General features: G+C 42.5%; 1 protein-coding gene across 4 annotated transcripts in view; it reads left to right on the forward strand.

Annotated features, from left to right (window-relative positions):
- Positions 1-16,497, forward strand: part of ARL3 (ARF like GTPase 3) — a 31,843-nt gene extending 15,346 nt beyond the window's left edge. The window contains exons 4-8 of one of the 4 annotated variants that reach the window (XM_037001262.2): positions 5,770-5,820; positions 7,448-7,633; positions 14,307-14,427; positions 15,585-15,675; positions 16,220-16,269. In XM_037001262.2, the coding sequence (XP_036857157.1) occupies positions 5,770-5,820; positions 7,448-7,633; positions 14,307-14,427; positions 15,585-15,592 (366 nt within the window). In that variant the 3' untranslated portion in view covers positions 15,593-15,675; positions 16,220-16,269. Of the gene's footprint in view, positions 1-5,769; positions 5,821-7,447; positions 7,634-14,306; positions 14,428-15,584; positions 15,676-16,219 lie in introns of all 4 variants that reach the window. The other 3 variants (XM_037001261.2, XM_073240497.1, XM_037001263.2) reach the window with 3 other exon arrangements.
- Positions 16,498-17,345: the final 848 nt, after the last annotated feature.

Raw genomic sequence — 17,345 nt, forward strand, 5'->3', positions numbered from 1 at the left:
GGAAGAGGCATCACGATTAGCACACATAATGTAGCCGGGGACAAAGGGGACACGGGAAAGGCAGTATTTACAGAGAAGACAAGTAATGATTCTATAGCATCTTACTACGTTTGATGGACAGTGACTGTAATGGAGTATGTGAGGGGGGGGTACTTGATAATAGAGGGAGTCTAGTAACCATAATGTTCAAGTAATTGTATGTTAATGATATCAAAACTAATAAATAAATAAATAAAAAGATTAGTGGTTGTAAGAGTTCTGGAAGGAGGGAGGGGAGGAATGAACAAGTGACATACAGAGAATGTTTAGAGTGACAATTATTCTGTATGAAATTGTAATGGTAGATGCATATCATTATGGGTTTGTCAAAACCCACAGAACTTTAAAACACAAAGAATGATCCTAATGTATGTATGACCCTAATTAATTATAACGTACTAGGCTAATGCAAACTGTTTTGGGGGAAACAGAGTACAAATGGAGGTATGGTAGGTATATGGAACCCTGTGTGCTGTCTAACCAATTATTCTGTAAATCTAAAACTGCTAAGAAAACTAGAGAAAATTAATTTTTTTTAAAGCTATAGATTCAACTCTTTCTGCTGGAACCTCCATCTTCCAGTATTTCGCCAAAGTGACCAACACAAAGGGAAAGAGGAGAGACACCACTGTATGTCCTCTAGACCTTTTAGAAAACATGGCATTGTTCTTTCAGCCACATACACAGGAATCTACAGAAAGGTGTTATAGTAGACATCAAGGGATGGGCACTGCTCCAAAAGGAGTGCCCCCAAATGTGACCATGGCAAAACTGGAAGAGACTACAGTGTTACCCGGCATGCGCTCAGCATTGTTGTAAACAAACAAGGGCAAGGTCCTTGCCAAGAGAATTAATGTACCTATTCAGCATATTAAGCACTTGTAAGAGCCAAGACAGCTTCCTGAGGTGTGTGAAGGGAAATAATCAGAAAAAGAGGGAAGCCAAAGAGAAAGGTACTTGGGTCCAACTCAAGCGCCGGCCTGCTCCCCCTGGAGAAGCACGCTTTGTGAGAACAAATGGAAAGGAGCCTGAGCTGCTGGAACCCTTCCCTAGGAATTCATGGCTTCATAGGTGTAGAGGCAATAAAAGTAAAAATGTTTCTCTTAAATTGAGTTAAGTGTGGTGTTCCCTCCACCCAAGAAATACTTAAAGCAAACTTTGTGTCTTAAAAAAAAAACAGCTGGATTCAAGTCAAATCATTATGCTCTACACTTAAAACGTATACAGTGGTGTATTCCAATTGTATCTCAGTAAAGTGGGGAGAGGGAAGCTGTAGATTCTCTTTTGCTTTTAGAATCAAGAATTGGGAAAAAGTAGGGGGCTGAGAGAAATAACAGTTCTATCTGCTCATCTGCTGGATTAAGATACTTTGAAAGAAATATCCAAATAAGAACAGTATATAAAGACATTAGTGACAGTGAGATTCCATAAGGAGGCCTCAGAAACTGTCTGGTCTACAGGTCAGGGTAATTTTAAATCCTAAACTCTGACACCTGAGGGTAGGCTGCAAGGTAGTTAGTTGTAATCTGACAGTGGATTCCACACTTCTTAGCTGAGAGTATCCAGGAATTACTGTACAAAGCAGTAAATATTTGTTCAGAGAAACCCTAAAGGAGCTTTCTCCAACTACATTGGGCTGCCAGTACCAGACAGTATTTTGGATTGAGAGTCCACCTTTCATTATTTTCCAGTGCCATTTGAAATTAAACAAGGCTTGGGGAGCAGCTGAGTCCCCAGGGTTAGATTCTGAGGCCTGGTGACTCTTGCCTCGTCTGTCAGTTCCATAGCAGCTTGGGGCAGTAGTGGGTGCTGGGTTATATTAGTTTGTTTGCCTGTATTTAATAGTCTCCCATTGTTGGTTGAAAAGACCCATTACACTAGACTCCACACTGCCTAGAAGAGCAGGATTGAGGCTTGCCACATTTAGTTGCCTGGTTCACTCTTTTCAATTATGTCTAGAGTCCCGTAATAAGTTCTTGCTTTAGAGTGGGTGTTGGCAAACGGATCCAGCCTGCCTTCTGTTATTGTATAGCCTGTGAGCCAAGTAAGAATGGTTTTTACATTTTTAAATAGTTGAGGAAAAAAGTCAAAAGAAGAATAAAATTTCACGACACATAAAAATGATAAATTCAAATTTGTGTCCATAAATAAAGTTGCGTTGGAACACAGCCATGTCCATTTTTTTATGTATTTTTTATGATTGCTTTTGTGCTACAACAACAAAGTTGTGAAAGAGATTGTGTGGGCCCCAAAGCCTAAAATATTAACTGTCTGAGCCCTTACAGAAAAAGATCACCAGCTCCAACCATAGAGCATTAAATGGTTCCCTAGAGGTTTGAAAGAGTCTGGGCAACAACTAAAAGTTGCTTAGAATTATTCTCAGGGAAGATGACACTGAGAACATCTGACTTCAGCTTTATTAATTTGGGGGAAGTGACTAAGCAATAAAACCTGAGGTGGGATAGAAGAGAGGAGATCTTCTGTTTCTCTTAGGCCAGGAAATAATAGCCTGATGATAGATAAAAATACACAATTTTTTTAGGTATATTTGCAGTACTGCTAAACTCCACCTACTTTATTATTTTTACTTCTGTGTTTAACTGCAGCATAATTTAAATAAAGTAACTTAGTCATCATTTTCACATCTGAAGCATAGGACATCAAGGGAGATAGATCTCCAACAACAGTCTCATTATTTCCATAGTATCACTCACACTTGAGCCTCAAGCCTCTAGAACACAAATAATTGAAAACCACAAGTTATCCAGAAACCCTGTCAGTTTCAACCTCCTCTTAGACTCTTGCTCAAGCTGTCATCAAAAGCCACACTTTTTAGTGTCATCTCTTCCGGTTATGCTCACCCCTCTGGTGGAGAAATCCTTAGGAGCAGTAAAATGGCCAAAAGGTGGCAGTAGGAGGGAGAAGGACTAGAAACTAGAGAAACAAAGAGCCCTCCAGTCACACCCTGGACAATCTCGAGTGGGCTGAACTTCCAAGAAAAATCTTCCTTCCACAACCAAATAAGAATTTCAAAACAAATGCCAAAGGAGGTGTGAATTGGTTTTGCTTAAAGCATTACTCTGAGTGCCGTGGATTATAACTTTATCTAGTTTAGAAAACTTGAGTTTTGAAGGTCCATAGTGTTTTAAGACAGTCAGAAACATTATAAATGTTTAACTTTCTCTGATGCTTTCTGAGTATCTTTTAACCATTATTTGGTTTTGGATTAAATTTTTTAAAAAAATCTTTATATGACTAATGAGCAGCTATGTTATTAAAAAAAAAAAAAGACAAAAAGCTGTCCTTATCCTTAGCTATCGACCAGAAGAAACCAGATACTTCCGTGAAGAAACTGGGCAGTGCGGAGGAGCAGGGAGGAGAATAAGCCCGTGCAGAAAAACATGCTTGTGGGCTCACTGCAGGCTGCCTTTGCTTGTGGCTTTTTTCACTTGGACCTGTTAATAAATGGGGCAGCTGTCTTATAGATTTCCCTTGGGAATTGTGTAGTAATTTTCAAGTTTTATTAAAGTCCAATGAGAAAAATGCTAAAGGACAGGAAAAATTTATGTGTAGTTTAGGAAACTCCTCCTTTTGAATCTTTTAATAGAAATGTTTCCTGTGAATTTCATGTCAAAGCAATAAATAGCAAATACTTAAGCAAGTAATTACAAGTAAAAGAAAGTATACTTTCTGCCCATTGGCCTTCAGCCTCTGGATTCTCTGGTATTTAACTGGTTGTCTTTCTTGCCTATTACTAAAACTATCTTTCCATCCCTCATTATTCTCCCAACTGTCTGTTTTTCATCCTATCAAACATGAATTTCTTAACTATATCTGTAATTGTATTTTCAGCCTTGTCTCAGCCCTCCTTTTCTACCCTTATCTTCTCGCTCACACCCTTTGCTCCCAAGCACGTTTTTCCTGCTCTGTAACCCCTTTCTTGCCCAGTGGCCTGCACACAGCCTTCAGGCAGCCCCTGGAGCCCAGACACCCTCCCAGGGCTCACATGAGCCTTCCTCCCTTCCTCACATCTTGTGCTGCTGGCTGAGCAAAGACCGTCTGAATGAATTCACCATAGACGCAGATCATGCTGATTAGGTCATTCACATTGAGTTTCCTTCTCCCACTGCAATCCCTCTTTCCACATCTATGTTTATACTCTGCCTGCTACTTTAAAAATGTGAGCCCTGCTGATAGAAAACTAAGGTGCCACCGTGTTCTGCATAGTGACTTATCAGACAGTATTGAATTTTGGGTGTCTGTGGTGTGCAGAGCCCATTTATGCCATGTGTTGACATTGAGTCAGAGTAATATTAACAATATTATTAAGGCTGCAAAATATATAAAGACCAAACACATTCATCCTTCCTCCTCCAATGATTCGCCATGAAACTTAAGTAGAAACATATTCTTTAGAGAAAAGGCTAAACTTGGTTCCTAGTGTAATATTTAGCACTAGTGACTCTAAATGAGGAAGCATTAAGCAAAGGAATTTTAATTTTTTTTCCTTTCCAAGAGAATGAGTTTTCCAAGTAGTCCAGAATTTGACTTGTATGCAGAAATGCCTAGGTGCATTCTTCTATCAATTTATGTAATTTAAGACATGTAAAGGTGAGAGCTAAAGATTATTTTTGGTGTTTTCGAAAGAATATGCTCTTTTAAAAGCATGTTTCTGTTGTACCATTAGTTTAATAACAACTCAATTCTTTGAAGAAAGTTTGAAATTTTGATAATTTTAATATTAGCAACTATTTAAATTATCCTTTAAGAAAAGGACTACAGAAGTGTATCTCTTAATTTTCTTTTTAAATTTACCTCAAGAAAAATCAGGGAACTTTCATAGAAGATTACAATAACTAATGTGTTTCAGTTCTGTAACCCCAGGTAATTTTTCTTTCTTTTTTGCTCTTACCTAATTTCCCTTATTGTTGTTATAGGATGTTATTTATGTAATTAATAAAATTCAGTGCTGGGAAAGAAAGCTTGGGATTTATAATTTACAGGGAATCTCAAGACTTCGCTTCCTTTTGGCAAGCCTGTGTCCTTCTGTTTCCAGTTTTTAATTGTAACCTCTGCAGCCTGTGAAGGTAGGAATGGGTGGAGATCACTAGGTCTCTGACCTCAGCACCTGAACTCAGCACATAGTTAGTACTGCAAAAGGTCATCTCGGGGTGATGATGTTCAAGGACTACGGGGTTTGTAAATGCCTCAAAACACTATCCCATCCTGACAGTTTGGAAAGCAGGATAGCAGAGTGCTTAAGAGCAGCCATGGACTCTACTTAAGAGTCAGCTGTGCCTGAATTTGAATCCCAATTCTGTCAAAACCAGATGTAACTTGGGCAAATTACTTAACTTCTTTGGGCTTTTGTTTATTTATGTATGAAATGGGAAAATAATGAAATCTTTATCTTATAAAGTCATCACAAGGATTAATAGGGTAAATCTAATGTGACTGTTGAGTGAATGCCGACCAAATGTGGCTGTTTTTATTATGCTTGCTCTCCTGACTGCCTACTTTGGAGCTTTGCTGGAGGTATTTTCTGGGCATCCCCATTTAATTAATTAACTTGTTTATTTTTGCATCCATCGATGAGGTGAGAGTTACCAGCTCAGCCTCTGTGTGCTGTGCTGTATCATCTGCCAGCTGGGGATCATTGGCTCCTTCTAGAGTTGCCCTGTCTTTTCCCATATCTGCTTATTGAAATGACCTTCTTCTTTTACTTTACAGATATATGTAATTGACAGTGCAGACAGAAAAAGATTTGAAGAGACGGGTCAGGTAAATAATTCTGTTCAGAAATTCTCGAAATAACTGGGTATTCATTAATCAGCCTTGTGAATATGTGAGAGGGAGGGAGGTATTTTTTGTTTAACCGTTGCAGTTTAAACAAGACAGTCATTCTGGCAAGCAGGCAAAAATACCAGTTGACTAAAAAGAAATTAGCTGAGAATTCTTTAAACAATTTTTTGATTAAAACCTTTTAATTTTAATCAAATTAAATAAGTAAGGTATAAGCAAATGGAACTTACCACCATGCCTGGGCAAAGCTCTTCAGTTTTCTTCCCAGGCCACATAGAAATTAACCCAGAGAAAAGTTCACTTATCATTTCTATGTACATTTTTCACCAGCCTAATTGATCCAAGGTGACTTTGACAAATTGGAAGGGATGGGAAGAAATTGCAATCCAGGACTAAGCTGCACGTATTTCCATGCCATGAGATAGGTATACTTTGAACCCAAACATGGCTTCAAATGCAGAGTACATGTCAACATGATTACACAATGCAGTTTTTGTACACAGTTTTAAATAGAGAAGCAGTGGGCATAGACCATTTTACCCAGACTGAGTACAGCAATAATAAGCAAAGGGTAGGTAGAGTGGACCTCTGGAGAAACATGCTTATATCTCATTGCAGTGTCCTTGGCCTGTGACCTAAACTACCACAGGTGGCCTTTCAAAGGTAGCAGCCCCCCCAGGTCTATGTTCCTTTTTCCTGGAAATTAGTTTGAGAACTCTCCAGACTCCTGGAGACAGCCCATCTCCCTTCCAGATCATGGTGGTTTATGGATCATCACTCCTATGAACCAATACTAAACATGAGCTTGGAGGTGCAGGGTATCATATAATGATCTGCCCCTTGAACCATTCAGTTCTCTTGGACAGCCCAAGTGTCTTAAGTAGCTAAAATGTGAGTTTAATAGGGTAAAGATGGGTCCTGACATTTAGGAAAGCATACATTTTCCCTGTACTTACTGCAGAGAGAAGCAACATATGGTTTAGACCCCAACCAATAACCCAAAAATCAGAGACCTTGCCAGATGCACTAAAACAGTTGTTTTAGAGTGTGGGTTTAATGAAGTATAATGTACGTGCATACATATTTTGAAGAGATTGATGAAATAATTACAGTCTCCAAACAATTGTCATTTTCAGTTTAAGTTTTAAAATGTGTTTGTTTACATATATACATAAATAAAACACATGTATATACATACACATAGGTATTTATTTACTTGTGTGTGTATATGTGCATTGAAAGGTCATGGCGGATAATAATAACCTTGGGTAACTTTTAAACCTCTAACCACAGCTTGTTTTCTCCCTTGAATAGTGTTTCTCCAAGTATGATCTATGAATCCCCTAGAGCAAAACCACCTGGAGAGCTTGTTAAACATGCAGATTCCTGGGCCCTGGCTCAGACTTTCCAAAGTCAGCATCTCGGGTGAGCCCAGAAATCTGCAAAGGGATTCCTCCACAGGTTCAAGTTTGAGAACCACTGCCCTTGAAAGTTGCTAGTTGATCAGCTTTACTCTTTTGGTTTTTTCTAATTAGAAGTGCGTGGTTAGTATCATAGATTGATTGATTTCATCTTTCCCACCCCATCCGTTCCCATAATGATTCAGGAACTAGCTGAATTACTGGAGGAAGAAAAGCTAAGTTGTGTGCCAGTGCTCATCTTTGCTAACAAGCAAGATTTGCTCACCGCAGCCCCTGCCTCTGAAATTGCAGAAGGACTCAACCTGCACACCATCCGTGACCGGGTCTGGCAAATCCAGTCTTGCTCAGCTCTCACAGGAGAGGGTGTTCAGGTGAGATGACCAACAGGCGTGGTTGCTTGGCAACATGGCAGCCAACCAAGGTAGTCTGCCTTATTGGTTGGACTGATCTAGATAGAAAAAAATATGAAACAAATAGCCTTTGATTGACAGACGAACCATTCTCGGATGTGAAGGGCATGGAGGAGTTTGGTTCTTTTCTCCTGAGGAACCAATCTGATATCATTAAGTATTCCAGGAAAGAAGCAGGTAGAGCGCCCACACAAGCCTCAAACTACCCCATAGGGTAGTCTTCTATTCAGAATAGAAGACTTCAAAGATGCTTTCTAACTCTAGGATTCTTTGATGATTGGGTTGGGGATTTTGTGTTGCATCTAATGTTATGGATGCTAAATACTTGTGCTCCCAAGGTAAGAGCGCCATCAACAGTCACGCACACTAGTTACCTGAGAAGTGTTTTGTTTTCTCTGATGGCTATCTCCACTACCCTGAGAGTTGATTTTAAATCGGTTTCCCACTGAGAGGCTCTGCTGACAGAAGCCCGCATGCTTTATACTTTATACTGAGCCCATAAAAGCAGTCTCCTCCTCATTTGATATTTAGGACAGAACCTGGTTGTATCCCAGGCACCTAAGAGGCTATATCATCAATGAATGATATACAGTGTCAGCTCTGAGGCCCCACGCAGGGCACATGTCTCATCTGGTGTACAGCGCTCTGAGAGCCAGGCAGCACTGCTCTATGGTGGTGTGGGAGATTAGCAACAGCCAAAGAAATGGTGCCCTCCCTCTTTGCCGTATGTCATGTGTCTCCAGAGGCATGACCAGTTTGCCAGGTTGCTTCTCTCTCAACTTGTGTTGGGACACAAGCCTGTGGTTTAATTCTCGATTGCTGTCCAGGAGCCTCTTTCCATTTCCCTTCTAACACTCTTCCTGCCTCTCTCCTAAGACATTGGACACTGATTTGTCTTGAAACTGCCTGACTGCTTTTCTCTCAAGCAAATAACCACTTCCTAGAATCATCTCAGTTGTCACATCAGTTTGCTGCTTGGTTTTTTTCTTTTCATTACATAAGCAGCAGAACCTGCCTCTGTGCTCAGCCTCCTGGTCTGAGGGCGGCAACCGGCACAGGACAAGTGCACCCCCTCCAGCCTCCGTGCTGCCTGCGCCCTCAGCTCTTCATGCATGCGTGCGTGTTGTGGGCTCTCAGGTAGCCAAACATGACCTTGGCTATGTCCCCCAGATGAGTGCGGGAGCTCTGGGGGTCTCTGAGGTTTAGGTTGAGGGGGTGGGGGGCATATGTTGAATCTTACTTATTTCCTTCCCCTCTTCCTAAATTCTGGTTACAAAACTAATACGTGTTCATTGTAATCATGTAAAAGTAAAAAAATTAAAAACTGAGTTCTTTTTTCTCCCCTAACCCCACTCAACAAAGGAACTAACTACCATTAACAATTTTATTCTTCTGGAGTCTCCTCTACAAAATTTCAGTGACATATGTGATTATATATCTGTAGGTTAACATAACTGCATTTTTCAGCTTAATTTACAAGCTAGTTCAACAACTGCCACCCAGGATGTTTCTAAATAGGTAAACTTTGATCATTTTATTTAGCTTCTCGTTAAAAAAAAAATCAAGTTTTGCCTAAGGTATTTCCCTTGTGCATAGGTAGTATTCAGGAGGCTCAAGGTTATTTTGGTGAGGATGAGGCCCAAGAGAAGATAGTGGTTTTCTTGTGTTTGTACAAATGACTTCAGCAAGAAGACTCTACCTCTCTAAATGGTTTAGAATACAGGAATGGAAAGCAAAGAACATCTTGAGGCTGGGGACTCCAAAGGCAGGGCCTAAACAAAATAAATTCATTTTGTGCGCATACATCTAAGACAGTGGGAATTGACAGTCCTACAGTCTTTCCCTTGGCCAGAGTGTTGAAAGGAAGAAAAAGCAAAGCTGGAATTAACAGCTTTGTTTCTTCAGCCAGACTTGGGGATGTAAAAAGAAGGACTAGGGTTTCTAGAATCAGTATTTAGCACAGTGGCATTCAAATCAAGGACGCTGCCTCAGAGAGCCTGGAGATTTGGGAAGGAGTGCTTGTCGTGCCTTCCCAGGCCCCACCCAGCCCTGCTCCTGCCAGAGATTACATGGATGGAGCTCTCTGTCCCCGGCCGTGTAACCACCACAGAAATGGCTTCTTCCTTTGAAGTCACAGGAGACAGTGAGCCTTAAGTTAGAGGTTGAGGGTAGGCAGTGGAGGACTTTCAAATCAACCAGCTTCTGAATCCAGTGAGGCAGTCATCTATGGTTTGATTTTGTTAAGACAGTGCTTCTCAGATCAGGGTCTTCAGCAACCAGGTTCACAGGAAATGTTATCAAGAGAGATCCAGCACAGAACTGAGCAAAAACGTAATGATTTTATATGGAGGAGACATAGTTTGAAGGTCACTTAATTAGTTTAGTAGATAGTACCATGGTGTATAGAATTGGGTAGTTAAGACTGGGATTTCAAGGTTAATGAGATTAGCTTATGGTTAATAGAATGATATAAATTTAGGGAATTTAACCATTATTTGAAATGGGTTATTTAATAAAAATGTTAATTAAGAAGGGAATCTGCTGTCTGTTGTCCTTTAATGGTAACCTTTGGGAACTGGAGAAAGACCGTGAAGTTTTCTGTGGAAAGGTTTTTCAGTGTGAGGCACTGACTGACCATGTCCCTCCCCGGGTAATGCCTCTGACCTAAGCTTTCTCCCACTCAGCGAGATTCTTCGTTTTCACTTTAAAAAGAGTCACTTAGATGGAAGTTTTTTTCTGCATTGCTTAGTTCAAGGGCAGGCGTTAGTGATGATTCTTATTAAATAAGGCTTTACATTATTCCTAAAAGTGAAAGAGTCACTAGAACAATGTCAGTAAGATCACTTGCAGACGTGGATACTATGTAACAACTACCAACATTCCCTAAATTTCTATTTCATCCTCTCACTCCACCCTCCCCACCTGCTATCCCCTGAAAGCTGCTCAGTAGTGGGCTAAGCTGCCAAAATGACCAGACATTAAATGGGTCAAGTGACATGTGGCACCACAGCTCTAATGACCCTGACAGAAAATGTAAGAAAGACCTGGAATTCCCACTACCGTTTTAGGTGTTTAGAGACAGCGTCTCCATTTATATGTTTGTGTGTATGTGTTTAATCACACTGGTGGAGAGACCTGGCTTATACTGAAACCTAACACCCTCAAGTAGTGAACAGCCACAGACCCACCAGATGGTGGGCTACACCCTCTGGATGAATAGGCAGGTCTATCACCTCTCCTTGGCTGAGCACCTGAAACACATGATTTGAGTTTGTGGAAGTTAGTGATTCCTGGGATGATTCCAGGTTCTTGTTCCACCTGATACTCTGAAGGCAAATTGCAGTCTTTACAGGACAGGCAATCCCATGTGGTGGTCAGCAGTCCCTGCTCTGGTTATGGAAACTGACTTTGGAGGGCTTCAGGAGAGGAGAGTTCACTGTCTGCCTGATTGATAGTGACCAGGCCGCCAGCCCATCATGTAATCAAAGCAGGTTTTCATGGGAAGCTGTCAAGGGCAGAGTGTAGGTAAAGGGCGCTAGAAGCTGAAGGAGGACATCAGTCTTGGAAACTCTGTCCTGCTGCAAGACCTGTAGTCCAGAGGAGTGATCAGAGAGACCCAGTTATATCAAGTAGATGAAAGCAGAAAGAGGAGAAACCGAGAAATGTCTGGGAAGGAAACCCTGCAGCCCCTCCATGAGATTGTGTCACCACACGGAGGCAGCCTCCCTCTCTGCCTCTGGGACTGGGCCAGCGTTGCTAGTGCCTCGCCTAGTGTGTAACTTCCGAGTCCTGGGACTCTCTTCTCTCCTAGAAAATCATGAACAAAGGGGTCTGGCTTAGAGCCAGAGAAAGATACAGAGAAATCAATCCCTCTTCTACCTATAGATCTGAATTTGAACTCCAAACCGCAGCTTTCCTTTGCTGTTGTAGTTTCAGGTGTTTGAAGACATTCCCTCTCTAAAGCCTCGTGTGTGTGTGTGTGTGTGTGTGTGTGTGTGTGTGTGTGTGTGTGTGTGTGTGTGTGTGTGTGTGTGTGTGTGTGTGTAATTAAAATGACACTGCATTAGAATTTCCTTTCAAAGCAGAGATCAGCAGTGTCAGCCTGGTCTGTAGCCTTAGTCATAACAGAGTCCTGTCTACACCAATAATCTGGAGCTAGTAGAAAATTCTCCTGGGTATTGCCTCCATGCCCCCACCTCATGCTTACCTTTTATTTTCATACCTCTCCCACATTCCCTGTCTTCCTGCTCTGAGCAAGAGTAGTGACCAGCTCACAGGAGTCACCTACATAGAAAGGACCACTAGCGGTCTGAGCCATACTTCAGAGTGCCTTGCCGATGAACAAAAACAGTCGAAAGCCCAGTTTCTTGGCTTTGTTTCTTTTTCCTTGGTCTAGGGGAATTTTCCCTTAATATGCCAACAGAATTCCAGTATTTTTTAAAATGACATTTACCACCTCTTTCAAGGCCTGGCATCAGTTACTTTTTTTTTTTTTTTTTTAAGAGGGCATCTCTCATATTTATTGATCAAATGGTTGTTAACAACAATAAAATTCAGTATAGGGGGGTCAACGCTCAATGTACAATCATTAATCCATCTCAAGCCTAATTCTCGTCAGTCTCCAGTCTTCTGAAGCATAACGAACAAGTTCTTACATGGTGAACGAATTCTTACATAGTGAATAAATTCTTACATGGTGAACAGTACAAGGGCAGTCATCACAGAAACTTTCAGTTTTGATCACTGGCATCAGTTACTTTTGACTCTTAAGTGTACATGGAACTGCTTATCTGCAAGTCAGACATCAAGTTTATTTTTAAATTTTCAAACCTCTCTGTAGACTAAGAAAGCAAGCTCAGGACACAAGATTTTGTTACCTCTCTGGTGCAGTGCCCTTTGTCACCAGAAAATTATTAATAGCAAGCAGTATTTCTGTATGCTGCATCCAACTGCTCCTTGACCCCGGGGCCCAGTGGCACTATGGGAGATGCTGCAGTGCTCAGCAAGGGTCTGTGCTCCTCACCATCTTAAAGCAATTCCTGATGGGACCGTGAGTCCTCATGGCATTACAAGCCAGGCGCACCCAACCATGGCTGCCTCTGCACCTTTCCAACCATTGAGCGTGATGGATGCATTGAGAGATCTAATTAAAAGGAGCATTGCAGACACCTCTCTTCCCATAGAGAGGGGCACTGCGCCTTTAATCCTGGAATGTAGAGATCTGTAATTGGTAGGTTTCCACCCTTATAGTTAAGGGCAGCCTTATATTCTCGCCCGTGATTATAGTAGGGAATAATACCATGACATGATAAAATTTATTTCCTCCGCATGAGACCAGACAAAGCTTAGTATTTGAGGTCCACTGTTTCTCTTTAGTCTCTGTCATTGAACTGAAGCTAATCAATGCAAATTCAGTTTCAGCAAGGTTGCTCAGGGGGAAGTGTGGTGGAGGAGAAAGGGGAGGACCTCCTCATCCCCATGGAGAAGATCGAATGTGCAGAAATTTGGTCAAACCAGTTTTTAACAATAAAGGTTCAACCATTAAACAAACCTATGAGTTTATTTCCTTTGGAAGGCAGAGCAGTAACCTACTTCAAGTAAACAATCACCTTTCTCAGTCATCTGTTTTAAAAACCTTTTTTTGTTTTGAAAAAAAAATCTTTGCCAAATTAAGGCAAGAGTAATGCAGTGCACTTATTTAAACATGAGAAGCAGAAGGCTCCTCCTCTTGCAATGATGTTGTGTCTAAATGTAGAGTTTCCACAGGAGGTGGTGGTCTTGGCAGTTAATATGCTGGGGTCACACAGCAAGGTAAATATGCAGGCTTCCTTAAGCATAGATACTTGGCAACCTGGGAATATGGAGAGTTGAGAGGCCAGAAACAGCCTCTGGCCCCTTCAGAACTGCATACAAGGTGCTAATCCAGTCTCTCTCCCCTACATTCCCTGGAAATGATAATGAAGAAAAAGCTAGAATTGCTCCCTTCGCCAACTTCAGTGTGACTCCCAACTTCTCTCTAAGCTTCATTGGCATTCACTGAGACACAGTAAATGGTTAAACAGCATGCATGCAGAATCTGGAATGCCCAGATTCACAGCCCACTCCTGCCACACACTACTTGGTGCCCCCATTTCCCCATCATAATGTAGAAATTCTAATAGTACCAACTTCACAGGATTGTTACAAGGACTAATTTAAAACATGTAAATTAAGTGTCTGTTGTAGGCCAGACATCACGCTAGGTTCCGTAAACACAGCCGCCAGACAGCCTGCCATGGACCTCCTTCAAGAGTCTTGCAGGGCACCATTGTCTTTTCTTTCCAGGGGCAACTTGGCAGAGCTTGTCCCTGATTTCACCAGAGGTATTGTCCCCTCTTTGAGGGTTTCCTCCCCAACACTTCCCCCTCCAGCCCAAGGTCTCCTCTGGGTAATAACATGAAGGGTCCAACCCCCCAACCTCCAAGCACTTCAGATCAGGGTGGCCTCCCCAAGGCAGAGCAGCCACAGGTCTTTGTCCCCACTTAATTCTCTCTGTGCTTCCCACACCCCTTCAGGTTGAAGGTGGCTGCTGCAGAGGTTCCAGGGCTGCAGGCCAGCTGCCTGGCACTGACCTCTGGGCGCCCTCTGTTGGCAGGACTGTGGACCCTCAGACATCTGGAGGACACTACCCCGAAATCCCCTCTGCCTCCATAGCAGATACGCAGGAGAAAGCTGCTCCTCACCCTCCATGTTCTGCTCTGGGTTTCTGCAGCTGAGTAAATATTTGTCCTATCTCTCTGAGTGGTTTCATGTTCAGTTACATATGATAGAAGAATGCCCCCACCCCATAATCATCCATAAAACAAGAGGAAAAAACGGTATTCGTAGAGTGTGGGAACACAGCTCTTGATCTCTCTGAGAAAATCATTTGATAAAATATTGCAAGTCTATATAGAGGAGAAACTACTGAGATGCACACCTTTGATAGTGTTTGTACGTGCTCCTGAAGATGGAAAGTGCTGAGCTATTCAGTTTTGAAAGCAAAGAGAAGATGGTTATCTCATTCATCCCTCTTCTACTTGTAAAATATTTTTTGTCTCCTGGCGGGTTATCATTTTTTTTCCTGGAAACCAATTAGCTACTGAAATTAAACATGCTTCTCTTTAAATTAATCCTTTTCATAAATGGCCTTAAAGTTGGCCTAAGCTTTTCAGAGTAAGTAGCTGACCCAGTTGTAATTGGAGATGCGTTTGGAGTTCACTTTTCTCCCGCCTTGGCATTCTCCCGCCCTCGGCCCCGCTGCTGCCTGGTGCTGTCCACCTTTGGGCTTTCAGCCTTGACCAGCTGCCTCTTGGCAAGTGACCTACGGTCTGCTCTGGGACAGCCATCAGATTATCTGGTTCTCCTGCCCAAGGGCTCTGATGGCCACTGGCAGAGTTTTAATCACTGTAAATTCAGGTTATGGTCAGATTAGCTGGGAGAGAGGATGCCTGCTGGTTGTTCCGCAGTGATGTATTGTTTGTGGGATTAATGCTCCGAATGGCCAAGGGTATCAGCTGATATTTATTACTTAAGCTGTCTCAGCTGTTCAGGTTCAACTACTAGCTCTCTGGTCATGGGAAATGTGGGGCTCTGCATGTCATGTATGCCCTGAGATGTGCAAATGTGACGGGGACCTCAGTGAGTTTGTGTTGGAGATGCAGGGGAAAGGCATTCATTGCAGACCCTCCTCTGATTTTGTTCTGGGCTTCTAAAGGGATTCTGTGCAGCCCTGAAGGTCGTGCAGAAACTCTGGGGAAGGAGAGCATTAGGGATGGCTCCAAGGGGGGTTGAAAAAGAGGTCAACTCTGGCAGGCCTGGCACCCATGAGAAATCATGCCGCCTGCCAGGTGGCTGTAGGCATTGTGTGGTTTTTACCTCTGTCTCTCTCCAGCCTTCTAAGAGAGGACGCTTTCAAGGTCACTGCCTTTAAGGGAACCTTCTCAGCCTCTCTGCTTGGTGGTGCTTAAAGCTGCAAGAATCAGGCCAGTCCTGTTTAAACCTATCTGTAGGGCTGCACGAACAGAAATGAATGCACATTGCCCCAGTGTGTGTCTAGTAACACACACTGCAGTTGGTTTGTTTTTCCAGAAAGAAATTTAATTTGACCCAAGTGTACACTGTCACACTGTAAACACACTGGGGCACCAGAAGGGTGGCTTATTGAATTTAATGCCCTGGCAAAGGTCAGCTTTTAGAAAAAGCCAAAATGGCTGGAATCTTTCCTGATAGCTCCTCAGTCAGGCCTTGGATCCAGGCAGATGTATTTATTTTTTCAGAGGGAGTTCCTGAAATTCACATTCAGGCCCTGGGAGCTCCCGCTCCCATCTCCCTCCTGTGCTCTCAGAGGGCACCCCTCATCACCTCCCCAGGGGGGTCACACCTGGTTGCCCAGGTGGGCCTCCAGAGCAGGCAAACTCCCTGGAGCTGGTGACTGGGGAGGGAGGACTCAGGACCCTCCCCTCCCAGACTTGGGGGCGTGCCTTTCTTACAATTAACACTGCCTTTCTCTGCCCATTTCCCCCAAAGGACGGCATGAACTGGGTCTGCAAAAATGTCAATGCAAAGAAGAAATAAAATCTAGATGAGTGAAGACGCAGGAGCTGCAGGAGCTGAATTCTGTCCTGAAAAACACTAATTTGCTGCTTTCTGACCAAATGTTTTCCCATCTGTGTTCAGCTGCAGCTGTTTGAAGAGACGGAACAACACAGTTTAAAAAGAATCCCATTCCAGCAGTAGATTTAACTGATCTCTGAGGTTCTGTATCATTTTTCAAATAAAGGAATTATATTATTTCCTCTGCATAATTGAAATAGTATTAAATGTCTCAAAGCACATGATTAGAAAATGAGATCTTTTAAATGAGCAAGAGACTGCATTGCAGTTTAGACAATTCCAGTGGGCTTTTCTTTAAAAAAAAAGAAGAAGAAGAAGAGGAAGAAGCAGCTTATGCTGCATTCCTTTATTTACTGACCTGTCCCTTACATTTCTCCCATGGTTTTAAAAGCACAGCATTTGCTGGTGTTGGTCAGTGATTTTTACCATCACCAAGCGAGCCAGGGCTGCAGTCTTCCTGGGCGGGTGCTGCTCAGGGAGAAGGGAAGGACAGCAGATGATTAAACTGTCTTGTCATGTAGGTAGGAGACTGTGTGTAATCCTCACCCTTTGGAGAGGAAAAAAATCTTTCCTTGCAAACAAGTCACCACAGAAACATACCCTGTCCCCAGCCCCCCAGCCTGTCACACAGGGAAGCAAATTCATATGACTTTTGACTGTAATGACATCTGGAATGTAAGGAGAGGTGGGAGGTTTAATTCCAGAAAAATTACAAGGTCCTTAAGAAGCCCTCACATGGAGGGCCCAGGCCAGCGTAAACAGGCTTTCTCCAGTTCAGTGGAGCAGGGAGCAGCCGAGACTGATTAGCTGGCTTCTCCATGGCCGTCCTACAGAAGGGATTTCTAAAGCTCAAAGAATTCTGTGTTTAAATGATCACAATAGGCTGCTGCTATCAGATTTTAAAAATAAATGCAGCTTTACCAGGAACCTGCTCCACTGAGAAAAGGCAGGCAGATCGATTTTTAAAAGAGATCAATTTTTACAGTCCTGGTAACTTGGCGCAGGATGCTCGCAGGGGGAGAGGCTTTGCTGCTGGGAA

Source organism: Manis javanica, chromosome 7, assembly GCF_040802235.1.
Source record: "Manis javanica isolate MJ-LG chromosome 7, MJ_LKY, whole genome shotgun sequence".
Classification (NCBI taxonomy): domain Eukaryota; kingdom Metazoa; phylum Chordata; class Mammalia; order Pholidota; family Manidae; genus Manis; species Manis javanica.